The 24,575-nt window shown below is 37.8% G+C and overlaps 1 protein-coding gene across 1 annotated transcript; it reads left to right on the forward strand.

Moving 5' to 3' along the window:
* The first annotated feature begins 10,269 nt into the window (after positions 1 to 10,269).
* On the forward strand, positions 10,270 to 12,131 carry LOC126751365 (uncharacterized). The gene has a single exon (XM_050461570.1). It carries the CDS (start codon positions 10,278 to 10,280, stop codon positions 12,129 to 12,131), a length of 1,854 nt encoding a protein of 617 aa, XP_050317527.1. The 5' UTR covers positions 10,270 to 10,277.
* The last annotated feature ends 12,444 nt before the right edge of the window (positions 12,132 to 24,575 follow it).

Raw genomic sequence — 24,575 nt, forward strand, 5'->3', positions numbered from 1 at the left:
GCGCGCCCATGTCATTGTCATCGTTTGGAGTTTTATTATTTTTCTTCATGTTGCACCATGACAATGTAACTTCAATGCAACTTCGTACGCCTCCCACACCGATTTCCTTCTTTTATAAAGGGTTATTCATCCGGAATGGTTTGATTTTGGGACATTGTTGTTTCCTAAGAATAAATCGTTGAATTGAGATCACAAAACTATAATAGAACAATGTTTGAAGGATCTGTGGTACAGTGCTTACAAGGTGCGTTCCAAAGTAAACAGGACTATAAAAAAAAACAGATCAATAGGTTTTTTCGGCAAAATCAATTTATATTAATCAAAATAGTCTTCTTCTGCTTCAATGTAGCTTTTTGCACGGTCCAAAAGCATGTTGAACGAGTGTTTTAGCCCGTTGGTCGGTATGGCCGCCAGTATGCCGGTGCAAGCCTTTTGAATCGCCTCTACGTCTGATTTTTGGTCAAATAATCGGTCACAAGCGTCGATCGATGAGACGGCGCATTATCGTGCAACAAACGCCAACTTTCATCTTCGCGATATTCGGGCCGAACACGACGAATACGGCGCACCAAACGCTTCAAAACTCCAAGGTGGAACAAATTATTTGTGGACAATACCCTTGGAATCATAAAAACAAATCAGCATTGTCTTCACTTTTGACTTTTCCAAGCGCGATTTTTTGGGTTTCGGCTCGTCTGGTGCCTTCCATTCAGCACTCTGGCGTTTCGTTTCGGGATTATATTGGAAACACCACGTTTCGTCACCAGTCACAATATTGTAAAGTAAGTTTTTGTCCTTTTTGACCACTTTAATGATGTCTTTCGAATGTTGGATTCTGAGCAATTTTTGGTCGTCAGTCAATTTGTGCGGAACAAACCGTGCACACATCTTTCCTGAGCCCAAATGTTCGGTCAAAATGCAATAAATCGATGTTTTGGAGATGTTCAATTCAATTTCATGAATTTCAATGATGATTTCGGCTGATTTTTGATGATTTCACGCACAGTTTCGATGGAATTACCGGTGATCACAAATTTTGATTGGCCCACATGTTGATCGTCATTTATGTCTTCACGACCACTTTGAAAACGTTGAAACCACTCGTGCACTCTGCTACGGGATAGTCAATCATCGCCGTAAACTTATTTCATCAATTGAAACGTTTCGATAAAAGTTTTACCAATTTTAAAACAAAATTTAATGTTGGCTCTTTGTTTGAAGCTCATTTTCGCACCGATTACACAAACATACTGACACTTAAAACGCAATAACTTCACTTCCAATAGATGAAATGCCATAAAATTCTCACTGGACAATCTATAAAAATAGCCGATTCTAACGCACATATAGATGGCGCCACCAGAGGGCGACTTTTATGCTGATAGTAAAATAGACTAGGAGCACAAATTGAAACTACAATTTACTGACACAAGGTGAAACTGTGTCATTAAAAATAAAACCAAAGACGATCGAAGAGGTGATAAACATTATAATAGGTGTCAAAGATCATAAGCTTTCCAGGACAGAAGGAGTTCTCTATGTAGGATTTAATTCTCGGAAAATTTCTTGGTATTTACTTCTGGTTTTCTAAAGTTAATTTTAAGAAAGAAACTTTTGGAAGGTAAAAGAAACTTCAGCGCCCAGCTCTTACCAAATTAGCACTCCCTGGTTACCTCACTGCTTACATATTCCTATAGAACATAATAGGAATTGAGATCTTGCACATCATTGAACATAAATGCTCAATATAACCTGCTGTCCTAAGCCGTTATTTCCTCAAGATCATGAAGATGTTGCAAACTAGTCCACGAAATATATTATTGGCGTCATAAATTAGAGATAGGAAAATTATTAACAGTTGGAATTAATCGGCTTCTAAACCGAAAACATGTGGTCTTCAAGTATAGTTAATATTACGGAGCATAGTCGAAATACTTAATCAACAAACCCGTGTAAACAATAGAAAAAGAGGTGACTTTAAGGGGCGATACCAGAGTGACACTTTCACACTTTTTTTTTGCTTTTTCGATAGTTTATATATTCAAAAATATCCTGTGAAATCGGCGAGGTCGTATCTTAAATAGTTTTTGAATGGCAGCGTTCTAAATAGCGACCGCTCAGAAGTGCAAACATATATAAGTGAAACTTTAAACGTGTTTTTCTCAAAACGACATTTTTCAAATTTGCTGACATTATAACTCAACGAGTAATTGACTGATCGACTTCAAATTCAAACTGGATATAGTTGAATATATTTGCTATACAATAGACTAGAATCTTTTTCATTGGTTGAAAATTGTCAATTTGGCATTAAAAAAACGACCATTTTTTCGTAAAAACTATTTTTTTTTTCAAAATTACGCCATTTTCTTAATTTTTAATGTTTTTCGAAATTCATTGTATAGAAAATATATTTAAGTTTAATAAACATTTTGATTCAACTACTCAATCGACCGGAATCTTGCCAGCAGTTGAGGCACTTTTTTTCGGCACTTCCGCAGACAGCACATAACTCCGTTATTTTTCAATAATTTTGTAAAAAAGAAAAAATTTAATATAGCTTAAAATATGCTTTATTACGTCCATAGAATGTCGAAACATTCAATCTAGTACTTTCTTTTAAAAAAATTCACGAAAATCGCCTAATTTTTCACGCGTCACACTGGTATAGGCCCCTTAATAGGTTAAAAACTTTATATTGCAGTTAGTCTAAAGAAGAAACATTCTTAGTTAATTGGTCTTCGGTCGACTTATTTCTGTTCTATATATACTAGAATAACCTTTAGTTCCAATGAAATACACAAAAAATTGAGGTTATGGTTAACTCCCTCGCAACCGAAATATGAATTTATCAGACATCGACGGATATTCCAAGTAGGGCTAAGCGCATTTGCAATATCTCCGAGGAGTTTAAATTGCAGGTTAGTACTATTTGCATATCGTTCGCTACCTATTGTAGCACCCTTTAATGTTAACAATAATTTTAGTTTTTCTGTTGCCTCACTCGCAAATTACCATCATTATTTTAATTCTTATTTATAGACATGGCAATAGTTGCCTCCAACCTAAAATATCGAGGTGCAACAAAAAACAAGGTAATTACAACAATAGCAACAACCAACTGGCTGCCATGTGTACTAGTGGTTGCATGCAACAGTTGCAGTAACGCGCACAATGTTAATTTGCATTTCACAACATAGCAACCATGCCCTTCTGACGCCGCCACTCAAGAGCCGTAGCCACAAACGGCAACAACAAAACTATCAGTACTTATTTAGGTAGGCACGTAAACATATCACATAGCTATAAAATGCTTCAGTTGTGTGTGAAAGTGTGTGTGTATGGTGATCTTTTCCAAGCGTATCTTGGGTTTTTGCTCTCAGCAACAGTTGAGATCCGGTTTCCAACTTCATCTCGTTGTGTGTGCCCACACAAGTTTTTACTACGGGTATTTATGTGTGCGCCAGCCGCTGACCTACTTCCGGTTGTTGTTGCCCAACTCAATTGTTCTTGTTTTTGTCGTCGCGGATGTCATTGTGTTGCACCGGTTGTTATTGTTGCTTTGGTAATGCTTTTGCGTCAACGCATAGTGCGCGGCGGCGGTAGCTAAGTTTCTGCAACATTTCGCGGTAACTTAGCACTCTAGCCAACATCGCTTGTATTTGGTTCGGCTAAGCTTCATCGGTTGTTGAGTATTCAAGTAAGAATATGATGAATGATGAATGCTCAGCAGGATGGGTTGTAATAAATATTCAGTAATTTTCGACAAAACCGTTATATGGAGACACTTTCCGATTTCACTTATTTTTATACTGTCAAAAGTATTTGTCCCTTGCACATTTGGGTGGTAAAGCTTGAATGGCTTGGGAGATGGACTTGTATATAGTATATGAAATGTATTAGCAGGCAGAGTCACACCCACTTTTTAAAGAGTTTTAGCCCAGTGCCGTCCCCTATCCATGTGATTTGTTGTACCAAATTAGATATCTTTACAACCAAATTATGTATATCTTTACTTGCGGATTCTTCTTCTTCTTTATTGGCGTGGAAACCGCTTAAGCGGTTATAGCCGAGTTAACAACAGCGCGCCAGTCGTTTCCTCTTTTCGCTACGTGGCGCCAATTCGATATTCCAAGCGAAGCCAGGTCCATTTTCCCCGGCGGGTACTGCGTCGAATACTTTCAGAGCAGGAGTGTTTTCGTCCATTCGGACAACAAGTCTAAGGTTGAAGAAGTCACACGAAAGAGAGTCGCCTTGTCTGAAGCCTTGTTTGGTATCGAACGGCTCGGAGAGGTCCTTCCCAATCCTGACGGAGCTTTTCGTGTTGCTCAACTTCAGTTTACACAGCCGTATTAGTTTTGCGGAGATACCAAATTCAAACATCGCGGCATAAAGGCAGCTCCTTATCGTGCTGTCAAGGGCAGCTTTGAAATCGACGAAGAGGTGGTGTGTGTCGATTCTTCTTTCACGGGTCTTTTCCAAGATTTGGCGCATGGTGAATATCTGGTCGGTTCTTGATTTGCCAGGTCTAAAGCCACACTGATAAGGTCCAATCAGTTTGTTGACGGTGGGCTTTAATCTTTCACACAATACGCCCGATAGAACCTTAAACGCGATGTTGAGGAGGCTTATCCCACGGTAGTTGGCGCAGATTGTGGAGTCTCCCTTTTTGTGGATAGGGTAGAGCACACTTAAATTAAAATCGTTGGGCATACTTTCATCCGACCATATTTTACAAAGAGGCTGATGCGTGCTACTTATCAGTTTTTCGCCGCCGTGTTTGAATAGCTCGTCCGGCAATCTATCGGCCCCGTCGCTTTGCTGTTTTTCAGACAGGTGATTGCTATTCGAACATCTTCATGGTCGGGCAATGGAACGTCTGCTCCATCGTCATCGATTGGCGAATCGGGTTCCCCTTCTCTTGGCGTTATGAATTCACCGCCGTTCAGCAGGCTGTAGAAATGTGCCCTCCTTAAATTTAGTATGCTCTGGGCATCGGTGACTAGATCACCTTTGGGGGTTCTACAAGAGTATACTCCGGTCTTGAAACCTTCTGTTAGTCGCCGAATTTTTTCGTAGAATTTTCGAGCATTACCCTTGTCGGCCGGCATGTCAAGCTTCTCATACTCACGCATTTGGGCCTCTCCCTTTTTCTGTCTGTAAATACGTCTTGCTTCCCTCTTCAAATCTCGGTATCTATCCCATCCCGCACGTGTTGTGGTTGATCGTAACGTTGCGAGGTAGGCAGTCTGTTTTCTCTCCGCTGCGACACGGCACTCCTCGTCGTACCAGCTGTTCTTTTGCATTTTCCGAAAACCAGTGGTTTCGTTTGCAGTTGTACGTAAGGGGCTTGAAATCCCGTCCTACCGTTCCTTACACCGAGTTGTTGACGAGAGCAGGAGTGCAAGCCGAGTAAAAAATCGTTCGGCTGTGTGTTGTGATTGCAGCTTCTCGACGTCGCACCTTCCTTGTGTTTGTTGGCGTGCGTGTTTTGCTGCACAGAGGCGGGTGCGAATCTTGGCTGCAACAAGATAGTGGTCCGAGTCGATGTTAGGACCTCGGAGCGCACGCACATCTAAAACACTGGAGACGTGTCTTCCGTTTATCACAACATGATCGAGCCAGGTAGCTTGATGTATTTTCTTGTGCTGGAATCTAGTACTACAGATAACCATATTTCGGTCCCCGGCGAAGTCGATCAGCCTCAACCCATTTGGGGATCTTTCCTCGTGGAGGCTCAATTTACTGACTGTTTCGCCAAAGTTACCTTCTTTGCCCACCCTGGCGTTAAAGTCGCCAAGCACGATTTTGACATCGTGGCGAGGACAGCTCTCATAGGTGTGCTCTAAGCGCACATAGAAGGCATCTTTGGTCACATCGTCCTTCTTTTCCGTCGGGGCGTGGGCACAAATCAGCGATATGTTGAAGTACCTCGCTTTGATGTGGATTGTGGCAAAACGTTCGTCCATGAAGTGGAGTGAATGATAGTACTCGGCGGCGCAACCACCAAACTTGCGCTTCTTTATATGGCTACTGTAGTAAATGCTACAAGGACCTACTTGAACGGCGGTGATGTCAGCCCTTATTTTCACGAGGACATCAACCAGTTGGGTAGCGGCACCTTCCCAATTAAGGGACCGGACATTCCAGGTGCATGCCCTCAAATCGTAGTCCCCTATGTAGGGGATGTTACGCCTTCTCGCTTTAGCTCCCCTTCTTGGTCAAAGACCGGAAGTCGTGAGCTGCTTGAGCCATATGTAAAAGAATCTTTTCTGGCCACTCCCAAGTGAATGGCGATCAGACAACTTTCCCCATTTGCGGGAACTTCTACACATGACTCCATCCACCATTACTTGCGGTTTAGTTATGGCAGTTTATAGGTTTTAGATCTTGTAAAGCCCATCTATAATACCGAACTTCTTAATGTGCCAAAAAATACGTTTACGAATTTTCAGCAATTCAAGTATATCTTAATTTTAACTCAGGTTGCCGCTTTCACGCAAAAACAGCTAGACAAACAGTCACCTGGATTTCAACTTGTCATCTTTATCAGTTATATGTATGCATATTAGAGTGTTTTTTTTGGAACTATTAATTTTTTTCAGTCCCGTCACGAAATTTCCTTGAAAATACCCTAAAAAAATCCCTGAAAATTTTAGCTCTTAATATTAACATTAAGAGCTTGACCAAGGCCTGTAAAAATTCTCAATAGAAAATACACTACAATCGTGAGTTTTTATACTCTCCAACAATGTTGCTAAGGAGAGTATTATAGTTTTGTTCACATAACGGTTGTTTGTAAGTCCTAAAACTAAAATAGTCAGATATAGGGTTATATATACCAAAGTGATCAGGGTGACGAGTAGAATCGAAATCCGGATGTCTGTCTGTCCGTCCGTCCGTCCGTCCGTCTGTCCGTCCGTGCAAGCTGTAACTTGAGTAAAAATTGAGATATCATGATGAAACTTGGTACACGTATTCCTTGGCTCCATAAGAAGGTTAAGTTCGAAGATGGGCAAAATCGGCCACTGCCACGCCCACAAAATGGCGGAAACCGAAAACCTATAAAGTGTCATAACTAAGCCATAAATAAAGATATTAAAGTGAAATTTGGCACAAAGGATCGCATTAGGGAGGGGCATATTTGGACGCAATTTTTTTGGAAAAGTGGGCGTGGCCCCGCCCCTACTAAGTTTTTTGTACATATCTCGGAAACTACTATAGCTATGTCAACCAAACTCTACACAGTCGTTTTCTTCAGGCATTTCCATATACAGTTCAAAAATGGAAGAAATCGGATAATAACCACGCCCATCTCCCATACAAAGGTTATGTTGAAAATCACTAAAAGTGCGTTAACAGACTAACAAAAAACGTCAGAAACACTAAATTTTACGGAAGAAATTGCAGAAGGAAGCTGCACCCAGGCTTTTTTTAAAAATTGAAAATGGGCGTGGCCTCGCCCACTTATGGACCAAAAACCATATCTCAGGAACTACTAGACCGATTTCAATGAAATTCGGTATATAATATTTTCTTAACACCCTGATGACATTGTCGAAATATGGGTGAAATCGGTTCACAACCACGCCTTCTTCCAATATAACGCTATTTTGAATTCCATCGGATGCCTCTTCTGAATAATACGAGTATAAACATTAGGAACCAATGATGATAGCGGAATAAAACTTTACAAAAATACGGTATTTGAAAAATATATAAATGACATATAATGAAATCTCGATTATCACTTTATCATGCGAGAGTATAAAATGTTCGGTGACACCCGAACTTAGCCCTTCCTTACTTGTTTGTTTTATCTTTAAATTCCTCACAGATCAAATTTTAGCTTTTATGGCATCTGGACCTTTGACTGTAAAAATTTTCCAGACTACAATAGTTTTTTTTTAAATTGTTCACTCTACAAAAGTGCCCAGTGTAACAAAGTCCTAACTCACACCGGCGAGGTAGTACGGGGATCTAAACCCGATTTTTTCAAAAATTTCGAATTTTTTGGTATATATTTCGTAAATGACAGGAGCTATAGAAAAAATGTACATGACAAATTTTTAGGAAATTTTTTTGCTATAAAAAAGGTCCGAGGTCAAAATCGCTATCATTAATACTTCTCGAGATATTCGGCTTTTTAAGTAAGGCTTTATAGAATTTTTATTAAAAAATCTATGAAAATTGGATACAATTTAGCCTTCATAGCACTTTCTTGGTAAAATTTGAACAGCAGGGTTACTATCAATGATACCGCCAGCTTTGTTTAGGAGCGTCATCCAGACTCTTAAATAAAATGAAGTGGTTAGTTTTCTTAATGGTCGAACAACTCTATCTCTAATATCTTGGTTATCTGTGGTAAATATTATACTGTGCCCATTCCTTATTCTTCCATTGAGCGTTAAAACTTCGAATTACGTAAAAGAAAGCATTCTTAGTTTTCTGAAATATCAATCGCCCCCAAGCGCCCGCAAAGGGCGTGGCAATAGGCAAAAAAGACGTTGCAAAATTTTAAGTCACCCTTTGGCGGTCATTAGCGCAAAAACGGGATGCAAGTAAATAACGGTAACTATGTGATGCAGGTGAGCGCAGGTGCGTACGTTAATAAGAGGTGTCACTCACCAATACCTAAAAGAAATTGATATCTGCAGAGATATTTTTTTATCTACTGGAAGAAACTGGCAAGTGTACGCAAGTATACCGAGAAGCCCACTAAACATCAAACTATTAATGTGGTTCATGGGCGTCTAAAAATATTGAAATCCTTGCTGGCAAAAGGCTGGAGTGTGAGTTAATATCTTGAGGAAATGGCTTGTACGCTATCTGGTCAGATAATTGCTTGTAAAACATTTCTCTAAATGCACGTGCAGTTTTATTTGTCCGCAGAATTACCATATATACATGAGTAGTTTTCCAAATAATAGTCATTTGATTTCATGATATCATACAATCGATATTTCTAATAAACATTATGTATTAGGGTGCCTCAATGAGCTCAAGCGAATTAGAAAACAAGAAACCGAAGCTAATATACCCTTCACAGATGCATTTCGTTTAGTAACTATGTGTTCAGTTTGTATGTAAGCTATATGCTATAGTTAACCGATCTGAACAATTTTTTCAGAGATTACATTGTTGCTTTAGATAATAATCTGTACCAAATTTCGTGAATATATCTTGTCAAATGCAAAAGTTTTCCATACCAGCACTAGATTGTTCAGTTTGCATAGCAGCTATTCCCTATAGTAAGCCGATCTGAAAATTTCTCCGTACATTACATTACTATCTTAGAGTCAAATGTGAAAGTTCTCCATACAAGAACGTTCAGTTTGTATGGTAGCTATATGTTATAGTGGTCAGATATCGGCAGTTCCTACAAATGAGCAGCTTCTTGAAGAGAAAATGAATGAGAAAACTTTAAAACGATATCCTAAAAACTGAGGGACTAGTTCGTATATATACACACAGACGGACAGACGGACATGGCTAAATCACTAGCTCAACATACTGATCATTTATATATATACATTATAGGGTCTCCGACGCTTCCTTTTGGGTGTTACAAACTTCGCGGCAAACTTAATTTACTCTGTTCAGGGTATAATTACTTTCATTATATTTTAGTCTCGATTAGGCACCCATACTACTATTTTAGCTTAGCTATAACCCTAGTTGCATGTCATTGCGAGCGAGGTTAGGAATTTCTCAACTAATGTCCAGCATAGTTAATGAACTTCAAGCTATTATCGCTGTCCTGCTGTTGGAATGGATAGTCCGCGATAATCCTTTAAGACTCTGATCTGATCGTAGTGGGAACTGTACAGCACTATGAAGTACTGTTTTTTCACCTGCGTTTAGGTGTTTCTACTCTCTTATTATGTTCAAATATAGAAGACTTCAGCTCTTTCTCAGACGACTAAATTGTTTGTGTTTTTATGCACTTACCACCCTCACATGGACTAAAGTATACGAGTACGTGAGTTATATTGTTTACGAAAGAAAATTGTATTTCCCACATAAATATGTATGTATGTACATACATATCCCCTTGGTGGGAAAAAATGCTGAATCATTTTTTTTGCTTTAGAAAAATTTGCGCCAAATGGAATAATTATATAAATAAACAATGTAAATAAGCAGTAAAGGTATACATATAGCTATATAAATGGATATGTGAAAGCTATCTACACCATACAAAAAGTTGTATATAAAAGCGGGTCAGCATTGACCTAGCTGTCTGTCTTTCAAGTCCTTTGAAGCAGCGCTTTAACATGTTCTATCAGCTGATACGTGTATTGTGCTTCGTAGGCTCTTGGCGTTTGGGAGTGATCAATGCAAATTTTCAATACAATTTCGAGCACTTTCCGGTTTTGCAAAACGAAACCGCGAACTTTTCGCGTGGCATCAGCGAGCTCAATGAGCGTATACAAACCGAGCGTGCATTCGTTAGTTACTTTCTGCTAAGAAAGCATCCAGCTGATTGCGTCGATGAACAGTTACCGACAAATTTCGACTTGCCATTCATGCAGCTGAACGAGAGTGAACGTTCGTACGTACGAGGTACTGGCAATAGCTTCTTATTGGCAATATTATGTCTTCGACAACTCAACGATAAAGATTTCGTGTTGAAATTCTCTGCGGATTTGCAGCACATACGCACTAGACGCATATTGGTTATACACAATAAAAATTTGGCGCAGAGTACACATCCCGATATCGAGACGTTCTTCCGTAATTGCATGCAAGTGAAATTTTTGCACGTTATACTCGTCCATCGCGATTTCGCTGAGACAAACATCTTCCACTCATTCAATCAATTTCCCGACTTGCAAGTGGAGACACGTGATCTACGTGCCACAACGCCAATCTATCCGAATCGCTTGGCGGATGTCGCCAAAAAGAAGCTGCGCGTATTGGTCGATCAAATAGAGCCGATTACCATGTTGTACGAGATCGGTGATAAACTTATTTTAGAAGGTTACATTGGTTACTTTGTAAAGACGTTCGCTTTGCGGTACAATTTTAAGCTATGGGTGCCGGAGGAATATGAGTCCAGCATAAAGCGTGTAATCTCTATTGAGGAGATACGACAGGCGGCGCGCAATGACTCGATAGATCTGGGCGCGAGCTTATCAACACCGCAAAAGGAGGAAAACTTACATGAGTACATCTATCCGGTTGAGTTTTTTCAGTGGCTAACCATGTTGCCGGTGGAACCACACATGGAAACATATTATTTTTTCATATCCATATTCACTCCTACGACATTAATTGGTATATTTGCTATAACCTGGTGCTTATGCGTGGTCTATGTTGTACAGTTGAAACTGAAGTGCCAAACTCTTCGTTGGAATCGTCAATTTTGTTTGCTAGTTTTAATGCCTTGGCATCTTGACTTACTACGCGGTTTGCTAAATCAGTCAACCGATATGCGCTTGAATTCCGCCACTCGACGCATTATTTTCATACTAGTTTTTACTCTCGGTGGTGCTCTGAATAATTTTTTCTCCACAAAAATGGTGAACTGGTTAACTCTGCCCCCACAGAAAAAACCAATTAAAAGTTTTGACGATCTTGCTGAGCGCAATCTGCAGATACAGATCGCCGAACCAGATATAGCTGAGATTAAGTTCTATCGTGGTGAGCAGTTTTGGAAGAAGCATGCTCACAACTTCAAAGTGGTGTGCACGTCTGATGAGTTTCTTGGTAATATACGCAATATGGATACACGTTATGGTTATTTGATAGACACCTTATCTTGGCCTATAATCGCACAGCGTCAAATGTACTTTAAACATCCGTTATTTCGTTTATCCGAAAGTCTTTACTACACGAAGGGCTCACTACTCAGTTTGCCGATAAGCGAGAATTCCATGTACAAAGATTTGCTGAGTGAATTCGTCATGCGCTCACGTGAATCGGGCCTGTTGGGTTATTGGTATAGTAGAACATTTTACACAATGGTCTCCATTGGCCGTTTCAATTTTACAGATCTCAGTACGAACCAAATACACGAAATATTAACTTTGAAGGAGTTCGAGTGGGTTTGGATCGCGTATGCTGTTGGAGTTGGCTTCAGTGGACTCGTTTTTATGTTAGAATGCATCTGGTATTACAAAGTCTAATGCATAATACTGTTACTATGATTTCTTAAAGTTGTATGAATATATGTATTATTAATATGATGAAAATAATATATAATTTACTATATATTATATATAATATATGTATATGTCATAAGTTGAAAAATAGATGGAGGAATGACGGTTTTTATGCTAGCTACAGAAACAAAATAGAAACAGTGCTTGAATATCAGAGGGCTTCAGAGATATTGAAGAGGATCTCAACATTTCTTATGGATCGTCTTAAAATGTTTTGGTTACGGTTTGGTAGATGAAGCGTGACTCTGCTAGAATTTCCTAGACCTGAATCTTGTGCTAAAATGACGTCGAAGAGAGTTCGCAAACGTGATCCTAGACAACGTAGCTGAAGATTCCCATTCATCAACCGCATCATTACTGTTGCAAAGAATCTAGTATTCATCAACCGCATCATTATTCTTAGTGAGACGTGGGTTTATGAATATGACGTCGAAACGGTTCAACAATCTAGCGAATGGCGCCCCAAATCGCATCGAAGAAACCTTAAGAGGGCCTTCCAGTCGAGACAAATAACAAGTGAATGTGAAAGTGGATTAAGAGTTGACATGTTTGTGTACTTATATAATAAGGATTTGTATATATTGGTACATAAATTTATTAAAATATTTGAGAAATTGTATATAATATGTAGGTTTTTGTTTGTCAGATCAAATTGTAAAATAGAAGGCTGGTTTGGAAGAAATTTATCTTGATGGCGAAACCACACAAAATGTATGTTTTAATAATAATAAAATTTGCTCAAATGACGTACATACGTACATGCATACATACATATGTATGTGTGTATCACCCAAAAATCACGTGAATACAAAATCAGTCAACAAATGAATTTCATATAAAGTCACACGATGTAAAAAACGAAGGTGGTGCAAAGCACAAAAGAAGCCATGCAGCCATTAAATGAATGTGTACTTACCGAAAGTCGAAATTAAACGAAATTCCCCCAGTAACCAAACTGGTCTCGACAACAACAGCAAACTACTGACTATTACATATGTATGTATGTACTTGTATGTATGTACATATGCATAGATATTAGTGTATATGTATATGCCTGCATGTGGGTTGGTTAAGCAGTTACATGTAAAAGTGGCGTGAATTGTGGAGAGTGTGTGGCATGCCACGCAGTTGACGTAGATCAATGCAGAGAACAACAACAAGAACTACAACAAAAGAGGATGTGAAATAGGTGGGAGCAGCAGCAGTCGAAGAATGAGGCAACGGCAGCAATAACAAAAACACTAGCAAGAACAACAATAACAAGTACAACAACAGCGATAACAATAGCAATTAAGCAGTTAGGCAAGAACAATCGACGCTGTTTGAAGTTTTCGGTGCTGCTGTCAGTCGCCAGCAGTGCAGAGCACTGATATTGACTTGGCAGCAGTCGAGCAAAGCACGCCAGAAGTGCCCAGCAGCCAACAGCCAAGCCGACAAGCCGACCGACCCAGCAATGAGTCTGCGCAATCAAGTGTTGTGGCGCATAACGGTCCGCCTTGCAGAGCCCGCAACTGAAGTTTACAGACTGCCACAAACACACTCACAAGTATACCATTTCTTTCTTCTTATTTTTGGTAGAGTACACACTACATATTTACATGTATGTATATCTTCTTTGTCGGCATAAGAATTTGGTTTTGTAAAGTTTTGTTCGCAGCGCTTGCTGGCGCGGCAGCGGCGGCGACTGAGCAGCAGCAAATCGAATCGTAACGCATCACATCGCATTACGCGCATATAACGGTGAATTGTCGAAAAATCACGACCGGCAATGGGATGGCTCTTCGTTGGCTGTGTGTTTATAATTATTTTTGCTGCTTTTACTCGCCGTCTTTAGTGATTTGTTGCGCAGCTTGTTGCTTCTTCAGTTGCTGGCTGCTTTTATATTGTGCTCGCTCTTGTTGTTGTTGATGCTTAATTTAAATTTTTTTCTCAGTGGTGCATAGGTATTTTAATGAGCATACTAGTTAGTCTTTTGGGTTTTCAGTTTTACGCTTATTCCCATATTTTTCAATTTTGCTTATCTTTATATTCAAAACGTTCCACTTAGTGGAACAAGTTTCAAAAATCGTGGACATTAACCGATTCTATAAATTTTTAGCAGCAGGTCACTTCCTTAATATCTTAAAGAAATCCCATAATTTTCTAATATTTTAAATAAAAACCAATTTACATAGGTTCAGAGCTTCCTTTATTTGGTACCTGGGTGCTTAAAAAGTATGATCCGATTTCAAATATTGTTAGAAGAGCGTTTGAAGCAGTATATGTGCTAAGTTTTATTCCGATATCTGATGAAATTCAATATTGTATTAAATGAGAAGTTCAAGGGGAAGGCAGATCGAGCTGCTCCACAGGTCTTAAGCTGGCTGAAACTGAGTTCAAACTAGTCAATGAGTGCATGACCTCACTAGCAGTAGTATCAAGCTATTTCCATATTAAACTTGTCTGGCTGTCTGGATCTATGAGTTTCGCGCAAGCTGAGCAAGCGTTGGTCAGTAACCAGTATTTGTGGGGTTGCGAAAGCCCATGGCCCAGAGTGAAACATAAAAGGTCCATTGAACTGATATCTCTTAGCAAGCCTAAATATTTGAAAGGACGCAACTTGCCCATGCTCAGCAAGATATGCCCGACAGAGGATATGCTTGAAAATTCTACGAAAAGAGGCAGCGTAGGTTTCAAGACCGGAGTATACTCTTGTAGGACCCAAAGCGGTGATCTAGCGGTTAATGTCCACGGAATACTAAATTTATAGAGAGAACAAAAGTGAATATGTAACACCAGGGTGTGTCGAGCCCGATTCGCCAATCGATTACAATGGAACAGGTGTTTAACTGCCTGACTTTGAAGAAATTTGAAAGGCAATTACTTACCTTGAAAGCAACAAAACGGCGAGGGCCTTTGGATGGCCGGCGCGTTGAGCTGACAAGGTGCGTGAATACCATACGTGAATGATATTGGCGCTAATTAGCGGGATGTTAGTTCTGCTTTTCCAGACTGGTTAAGGAAGTGAAGCATATGGTTATAGTAGGGGACAAGGATCATCAAGCAAAAAGTCGTCGCACTCTTGACTTAGTTCCCACGTTATTGTTGCAAGTCATAACTTTGATATATTCAATTGGTGAGAAACAGCTAAAAGAAGAAAGGACTCGGCTATAATTGCATAAGCAATGTCTACGCATGTAAAGAAGAAGAAAATGAAAGAATTAGCTACATTTTAATATAATACTATAAGTGGGTGTGGTCACAGTGCGATTTCAAATTATAACTTAAAAATCTTAAGATAATGTTAGGGATATTCACTTAAATTGCCATTGGTTTATTATTATATCACGAACAGGGTATTTTAAGTTTGCCACGAAGTTTGTGCTACCCAGAAAAACCTCGAAGAGGTAAGTATATACATGAATGATTAACATAACGAGCTGAATCGATTTAGTCATGTCCGTCTGTTAGTATAGTTCGCATATATTCCTTACTGATATTTTTCTGTTTTTAATATCGTAATTTAGAATTATATGTGCGGTTTGCTTTCCATTTTTTTATTTTTCAAATATAAATAATAAATACAATATTTATCGTAAATTAAATAATGAATCAGTCTAATTTATTTGATTTTTAGGTTATCAGCTTTGATGTAACTGAAAATGCAATGTTATAATCGCAACTAACTGGCAAGGAGTAAATGATATTAGCCATTATCGTTTCATCGACCCTCACTGCTCGCGGCACTCATTATACAATAGCTGCTCTATGAATCGAAAATCAAATCGTTTAAAAATGTATTAAGGAATGACATTTCCCATGATGGATATACATATGTACATAATGAGTGTCAGAACAAAAGACTTAAGACACAAACTTTGTCAAGGAAAATCAAATTATTGCGAATATCTGGCGAAAAAAGCTTATTTGAGTGTTTGTATGTGCTCCAACAAGCGACTTACACTTCCCCAATAGATCTTTCAGGTTCATGGCAAGTATGTTTGAATCTCTCAAGTACATATATAGTATATATATATATGTATATATACCTATACATACATATATACGTATATATGAAAAACATAAGCGTAGTTCTTTTCTTAGCGGAATGAGAATTGTGCAAACAATGGAACACTCGCTTCATTGTTCATAAACTTGAGCAAAAGTCTTTCGAAGCAACTCAATTTTGTTCGATTAAAATACAGGTCCATACATATTTACGTGCCGCAAAACTGAGGCAAGAAGAACAAACCGTTTGACGTTATGCAGTTGGAAGCCGCAAATAAGCCAAAAAGGCATAGAAATGCAAACAAATTTCAAAAGACAAAGCCACCAACAACGACAACAAATCTAACAATATCAGTAACAACAACAAAGGGTTAAGCGTGAACAACAAGAACAGTTAGAGCACTTTATTGTGTCCATGCAGAGATTTTTCAGCTTTAACTTTGGATTTATGTGTGTCAAATGGCAATCAAACACCCGAGCAAACAATGAGTACAATAAACAAATCAATAAGGCGGTACACAAACACTTACATACTCTTGCTACAAACAGCCGCAGTGTCTTAGAGTTGGCGTGCGTATACAAGCCCTTTGTAGTGCGGCTGCAACGCAACAAATGAGCACACAAACAGAAAGAAAAGCAAATTGTAAGTGAATAATGGAAATAATGAAAGAAAGGAAGAATATGAATTTGAATTTGAGAGGTGACCGGTTAAAGCGACGTGTGTCAAATGGCAAATGAATGCCTTAAGTGGTATCAAATGCTTGTAGAATCATATGTTTGCTTTAACATAAACATAAACATATGTACACACATACGAGCCTTCAATCATATACGTAGGTTGACTTTTCTATTTCGGGATTTGACAACCTGTACTCTGTCCACTCACAACTTTATCGTAAAGTTCGATACTTTTGATGCTGTACATATTCAGATATTTTCACATACGAGCGCTATTTGTGTTGCTTACAGTAACTTCAAACATTCATTTCGGCCAAATTGATTAATTAAATTTTTGGCAATGAGGCAAGGTCTTAAATCATCGCAATATGGATCTCGTGAAGGTCGTACAAAAACAATTGTTGCTCGGGAATCTATTGAAGCCGTGCGCAAACTGATATTGCAAGACCTATCGTGGGATTTAAAGAACTACAGGCACAATCGCTCAAAAAATTTCAAGTCGATTGATCGAGAGAAATGTTAAAAAAATACGATAGCGGTGCTTCGAAACACGTCTGTGACATCGTGACAGGTGGTGAATTGTTGAGGCCGAACGTAAACAGCAGTCGACTGTATGGGTGTTTCAAGAAGAGCCGAATCCAACAAAAGTTGTTCACGCACGAAGCAATTCCAAGCAAATGGTTTTCTGAACAACGCAGAACAGTAAATTCTGAGTGATGCACAAACATTTGTTTGTCACTGTCTTTCAATTATGATAAAAGCAACTCTATTTTTGAGCACTCAAAACATTGATTTGATAAGTCTTCCATTGTATAGCCCTGTCTTTGCACCGAATGACTTCTTTTTATTCCCTTATCTAAAAGGTAAACTAAGAGGTCAACGTTTATACGTTAATGGAGAGTATTTTGAAAAACAATAAATCAATTTTCGATGATTAGTATTTGTTTTTGTTCTCTAATCCCGAAATATAAAAGGCGACCCTCGTATAAGTCAACTGGTGCATAATTATATTAGAATGTGTTTCGGAAAGTACAACATTTTTTTTTTTGGCTCGTATGTGGACTAGAACACAACTAGTTACAGGGAAATCAGTTTCAATAATTATAAATATACAATAAAGCACTTAGAAATGGGATGTTCGAGAGCTATTTATTTAAGTATTACCAAATACTGAACAAAAATTTAACTACCGTCTGAGAGACACCTAAGGCAATAGAAATATGCCAATGCCTAATCCAATTTTCCATATACATTAATTCATTAACTGTTCGTTGTCATCTTCAACTAAGTAGTACTCACTATTTGTTTGATTTGTGTAAAAGTAGAAAGGGTAAAAATTATTAAAAAAAACTTCCGAAGCTTTTTAGTCAAAATTTTTGCGACAAGTGTTGCCAATTCGAATTAAAATGTTTAAAAAGTAAGCATTATATATTACAAGATGGTTATAAATTTAACGGGGTTTAACCGTGATTTAGATTGGGTCGTAGCGTTTATTCAAAAACCATGAATCTCACATGGGCTGACATTTGTCCTTTGTGGCCTAAAAGTGGTGAATCATCAGATTCTCATAGATTGATAAAGAATTTTCGCGGTTTTCTAATAGGCAGTATAAATATTTATGTTAGATATGTATAATAGTATTCTTCTTATTTTACTACTAATTTTCTTATTTCTTTCGAAATGTGCCTTAAAGTTGGCACTGAATCTGAAGAAGAGTGAAACACCTGGCCATTGCAACGCATAACATTTCAAAAATTATCCAAATAGTGCCTTTACACTTCTTCTGCATACGTATAATCATTACAACTGTTTGCTATGTGGTTAAAGCACTTCGGAACGGTGCTTTCAATTGCGCTCATATCCATTTAACGGTCGGCAGCTACCCGCTGGTTGGGTTTTTATTTAACAATTATTGATATTTGTACAACTTTGGTGGCTTTTTAATAGACCAAAATGTGCCGCAAGCTCAGACCTTTTATCTAAGTAAATCAAACTTCCACAATACACACATACACACATATATACATATATGTACATATGTATGTACAGACATAAGTGCGTGTATCATTCAGCAAAAGCTTGTTTGGTGTGAGACCACAGTGAGAGTCGTTTATTTTGTGGTAAAGAATTTGAGCTAAGAAGAGATGCAGAAATGCAACAAAAAACAGGGGAAGCAAATAATATTTAAATGAATGCATGCAAGCTATTTCTTTGTGTAAATTATGTTTAGATGAAGAAATGTAAAAAATAATATGATTTTCAAAGATTTTGTTTTATTTTCCGTTGACATGTAAATTAACAGTGCTGTAACTAAGTAAGTGAGTGTAATGGCATTACAAAAATATATTTACGAATGAGTTGTAAAGCGTAAGATCGATGTAAGTGCATTCAAGGCCCGCTGTCAAGCTGTTTGTGTTTGGCATGAAACTCATTTTAAAGCTTTTACCAGCCAGTGTTGCTGTAATCCATTTTCTATAATTTAATTAGGCACAATGATTCTCATATAATATATGTATGTGTGGACTATAGTCAGTTAATTAGTGTATAGGGAATAATTACAACAATAGTTTAATTGTAAATTTCTCAAAGTCAATCCCCTCCGCAGGGTTGTGCGCTGGGTTTGGGACCCGCCACGTAAAAAAAAACCCACCCAATGAAAAATAACAACCAGCCTCAGATGAGTCGGCTATAATCGCGTAAGCGGTGTCTACGCCAGTAAAGAATTAGGACATGAAAATTTGAAATTTTTGATCATCTGATTGCAATTAAAAACATAGGTTTCCGTAAAAACAGCCTTTTTCAACAATTTTTTTCTCATATAAAAAATTAAATATTTTATTAGAATTTTTTATTCCTACAAGTACAAACATACACTACCAACAAAGAAATTCTGAGATTTTAGGAAATTTTTTTTTTTAAACTCGGCCATTGCGACGCCATTTCTGGTGAGCTCTCGAAAAAAAAAATGCGACAGCGTTGACAGGATAACTCCTTACAGAATTATATAAAGTGAAAAAAATTCGTGTTTTAGTTAAAACCTTAACTTAGAAGTTGGACGAAGAAAACAAAACTAAAAATTGTATTTTTGGCAGACATTTTTACAAAGAAGTGAAAATTTCGCGACATTTTTTTTCAAATAGTAGTAACTGAAGAAAGAAATCCCTCATCTAAGTCTTTAAAAATTGTATCTCAAAGACCTGTGTAAAATTTTATGTAGATCGGTTGAGTAGTTGTCGAGAAATCTTGCCAACCGTCTTCAAAAACACAGTTTTGAGAAAATCGCGTTTAAAGACGGAACACTTAGCCTAGCTAGCCTCGAGCGCACAAATTCTCAACGCTGTATCTCCGAAACCAGTACTCGAATCAACTTGAAAAAGATTATTATTAGAATTATTCTAGAGATGTTGTAGAATTTAATAAGACAATAAAAAAAGTTGATTTTTTCAAACCCGTATACACATGTAACCCCTTAGGTATTTATAACTATTAGGTTTAGTAAACAGTTCAGTTTCAGTTGATAGCTTTAGAATTTCAATACCATAACTACAATATGGCGTTAGAAAGATAATATTTTGTAATAAAAAATATGTTCAGACAGTTTTGTGATTACTTTAAATTTTTTCTTCGATAAAAGCGAAAACGGAAGCCAAGTGGCTAAGAATATGAATAGCGTTTGGAGTTCTGATTCCGTTGTGGTAATGTTGCTGCCAAAGATGCAGCATGCTCTGGAAGAGCAGTTGTCGGCAATATCGTTGCACTAATGAACTAGTAAGGAAGAACTAAGTACTGCTGTAACCGAACATTTCATACCGTTGCAACTTGCAAGCATCAAAGTCGGAGAAATACCTTCAGGTTCATAATGTTTATTAGTTATATGGGGTCTAGCACAAGTTTTCACCCGATTTCTTACATTTTTGGCATTCATTATTAGAACAAGTAAGGAAGGGCTAAGTTCGGGTGTCACCGAACATTTTATACTCTCGCATGATAAAGTGATAATCGAGATTTCATTATACGTCATTTACATATTTTTCAAACACCGTATTTGTGTAAAGATTTATTCCGCTATCATCATTGGTTCCTAATGTATACAGAGAAGGCATCAGATGGAATTCAAAATAGCGTTATATTGGAAGAAGACGTGGTTGTGAACCGATTTCACCCATATTTCGTACATGTCATCAGGGTGTTAAGAAAATATTATATACCGAATTTCGTTGAAGTCGGTTGAGTAGTTCCTGAGATATGGTTTTTGGTCCATAAGTGGGCGAGGCCACGCCCACTTTCAATTTTTAAAAAAGGCCTGGATGCAACTTCCTTCTTTTGGTTGACATAGCTATAGTAGTTTCCGAGATATGTACAAAAAACTTAGTAGGGGCGGGGCCACGCCCACTAAGCGATCCTTTGTGCCAAATTTCACTTTAATATCTTTATTTTGGCTTAGTTATGACACTTTATAGGTTTTAAGTTTCCGCCGTTTTGTGGCCGATTTTGCCCATCTTCGAACTTAACCTTCTTATGGAGCCAAGAAATACGTGTACCAATCATCATGATATCTCAATTTTTACTCAAGTTACAGCTTGCACGGACGGACGGACGGACAGACGGACGGACGGACAGACAACATCCGGATTTCAACTCTTCGTCACCCTGATCACTTTGGTATATATAACCTTATATCTGACTCTTTTAGTTTTAGGACTTACAAACAACCGTTATGTGAACAAAACTATAATACTCTCCTTAGCAACTTTGTTGCGAGAGTATAAAAACACGCTCTCTCAATATTATTAAAATAACTCATATATGTATGTATTTGCCGATATATACGTTATAAAGTCAATATCTCACAAACTGACTGAAATTTTCGGTCAAAAGTCAACTATAGACACTGAGGTCCATATTTTCGTTACCTAGGGGCTTGAACAGTTTTGATTCGATTTGAACAATTTTTTGTCAGAAGTTGGCATATTTCAAATGAATGATTTTAATTAAATGTAAAATGCAGGAAGCAGGCTTTAGAAGAATCTTTTATAACGAATTTGTTCCAATTCCGAGATATGTTAATGGCGTTTTGTGGGCGTGGCAGTGGCTCATCTACGAGCTTGTCCTTACTTTTTGGCCAAGGAACCTGCGCACCAAGTTTTATCAGGATATCTAAATTTTTACTCAAGTTACAGTTTGCACGACAGACGGACGGACAGACAATCACCTGGATTTCAACTTGTCTCGTCATCCTGATCATTTATATTTATAAGTATATCTATATCGACTAGTTTGAGGTGATACAAACTTAGCAACAAGTTGTTATAAAAAACAAGTTTTAAATACAAAAAATTCTTATCTTTTTAATTTTTACTAAATCGCTTATATTTTTGGAAAAAAGAAATTTATAAAATTAATGTAAAGGTTTTTTTTTGTCCAAAGTTTCATTTCCTACAACTTTTCTTTAGAAAGTTTTTCGATTAGTTTGCTGTTCACTAAATTTCAAAAATATTTGAAGACCGTGAAAAACGAAAAGGAAGTACTTAAAGTCAAAATTATTGATTTTTTCATATTTCCGCATATATACATACATATGTGGTATCTTCTCAAAGACACATCGTTGACTTGATTAAAATTGGCTTTTCCTTCTTGTTGTTTGAAGGCAGTTACTTTAGGAAGTTCTCTTTTGATTGTTCTAGTGTTCAGGTGCGAAGTCCATCCTATATTCCATGAATTACTACGACAATGCACTTCCATTAAGGTAAATTCCAATGAAAAAGTAATGAGGAAGAGGGCATAGTAAAGACAGTAGGATATATACATATATACATATGTATGTATACATACGTATATGGATTAACGAATCATTGACGGTTTCTGATTTTCATTAAGCATTCCAGAAATAGTCACTTATAGTTTAGACATCGCTTTTGAGCCAATATACGGGTAGAAAAATTTTATTCCGTAAATCAACCGTTATAATATTTAGTAACTTCACACATTCAAGCACAAGTACAAAGTTAAAACTTTACTGAAAGGTTAACATTTTTCATTATTGGGGCGTGACAAAGCGCGCCTTGTTTTCGTATCAAATTTCATAAGAAGCTTACTGCTACTGCTAAACTCTTCATTGCCAAGCAAGTAATGCAACGATGAAGCATAACAAAATTTTGGGTAATTAAATATGGTACGTAGCAAGTACAGTTAGTTAAAGTACTAGTGAAGCTACCGAAAGTGCACCTGTTCGTCGAGACTTTTGTGCAACGACTCGTAGTTCAAATCGTAGTTCACCAATTTAATGCGATATATGTGTATATGTGTATATGAGTGTTTGTATGTTTGTTGGAGGCTTACAGGAAAGTACCGTAACAAGCTGTAAGCCTGACAAACGCTACCGTTACAGTTGCTGCACTTAATGCTATTGACTAGAACCAAACGAAGATGATTCGTCATCGATCAAAATGGTAGAATGGTGCAACAAATCCGCCTATGGGCCAAAGCGCCCGCTAGCAACAGGTTAGATATGTTGAAATATTAGAGACTGTGTGCATTACATAGAAATAAAGATAGAGAAGATGTGTGTGTATTTGAACGTTGCATGAAGGTGCGGTTTTGTTATCGTATGTTCCAAACATTTGAACCAGTGGCAATCACAATTTGTCAAAGCTTTACTTCTATTCCGTGGAAGTTGTTGAAAAATATTGGTGATTAGTAACTGCAAAATAATGCTTCCGGAGAGACATAAAATGAGGAGAATGTTTTAAAACAGGAACTTGTTTCCAAAACTAGAAACCTTTTCCTACTTACTTTTGGCCAACTGTGCAGAGCGACTGGTCAGTGATACCTGAGAGGTTTGGCTTAAGTATTTGATATCTTTGGTACTTTCGAATTAGTAGAGGTGTACACTAGCCAAATTTTGTTGATGAACATTAAAGAGGACCAGTGATAGAATAGCGGTATATTCTACAAAGGAAGACGATTAGGGGGAATCTGGGTAATCATATGAATAATTTTAACCTTATTCTTAAATATCTAGAAAAAAGGTGGTAACTCCAGAAATAAATGTCACCGCGTTTTATATATGTATGTTACATTTTGTGAAACTGACCGCGTCATCCCACTGTAAAAACCTTAAAAATTGGTCAGACATGAAAGGCAGAGGAAAAGTAAGTTTCATAGTAACCGTGCTCTCAATCCAATGCAGAGGCAGATACATCCGAATAATGGCGATCTCTTTTCTAATTAGAATGAATTTTTCCCTTCCTCCACGGTTATTTCTGGCTCTTCGTAGATAGAAAGCTTTCATGTATGTTTGATATTGAGGAGAACAAGAAAGACATTAATTGTCTGTTACTGCTGCTAGCTGCTGGAGCCATTCTCAGTCAAGGCCACTTTGTTTTGTGGGGCCTTTGTGTGATGAAGAGCATAGTAGTGTTCAACGAATCGCGCTCAGCAACACTTAGATCCACACGAACCATGCCCTTAAGTCCACGAAAGTTGCTATCAGACTCAGGTAATCCTGGTTTTTAAATAAGCATCTGAATATTCGGTAATCCTCGCACGTTTTGACTTCACTGAACCTTTTGAATCATGAAGTAGTCAAACCAAACTCTGGTGGTAGTTTCTGCTCGTCACGATGTAAGGTGGATAATTTTGCCGGATACCAGCTGTAGAAGCTGTATGGAAAATACGAAGGTGAAACATTTTAATATTTCATTCTTGACTGCATCACCTTTGCAAGATCAAGGATTAAACACT

This window comes from Bactrocera neohumeralis, chromosome 2 (genome assembly GCF_024586455.1).
Source record: "Bactrocera neohumeralis isolate Rockhampton chromosome 2, APGP_CSIRO_Bneo_wtdbg2-racon-allhic-juicebox.fasta_v2, whole genome shotgun sequence".
Classification (NCBI taxonomy): Eukaryota; Metazoa; Arthropoda; class Insecta; order Diptera; family Tephritidae; genus Bactrocera; species Bactrocera neohumeralis.

Bases quoted from the DNA above. Each gene is read 5' to 3' on its own strand.
- LOC126751365 (XM_050461570.1), top strand. From the start codon at position 10,278: ATGTTCTATCAGCTGATACGTGTATTGTGCTTCGTAGGCTCTTGGCGT.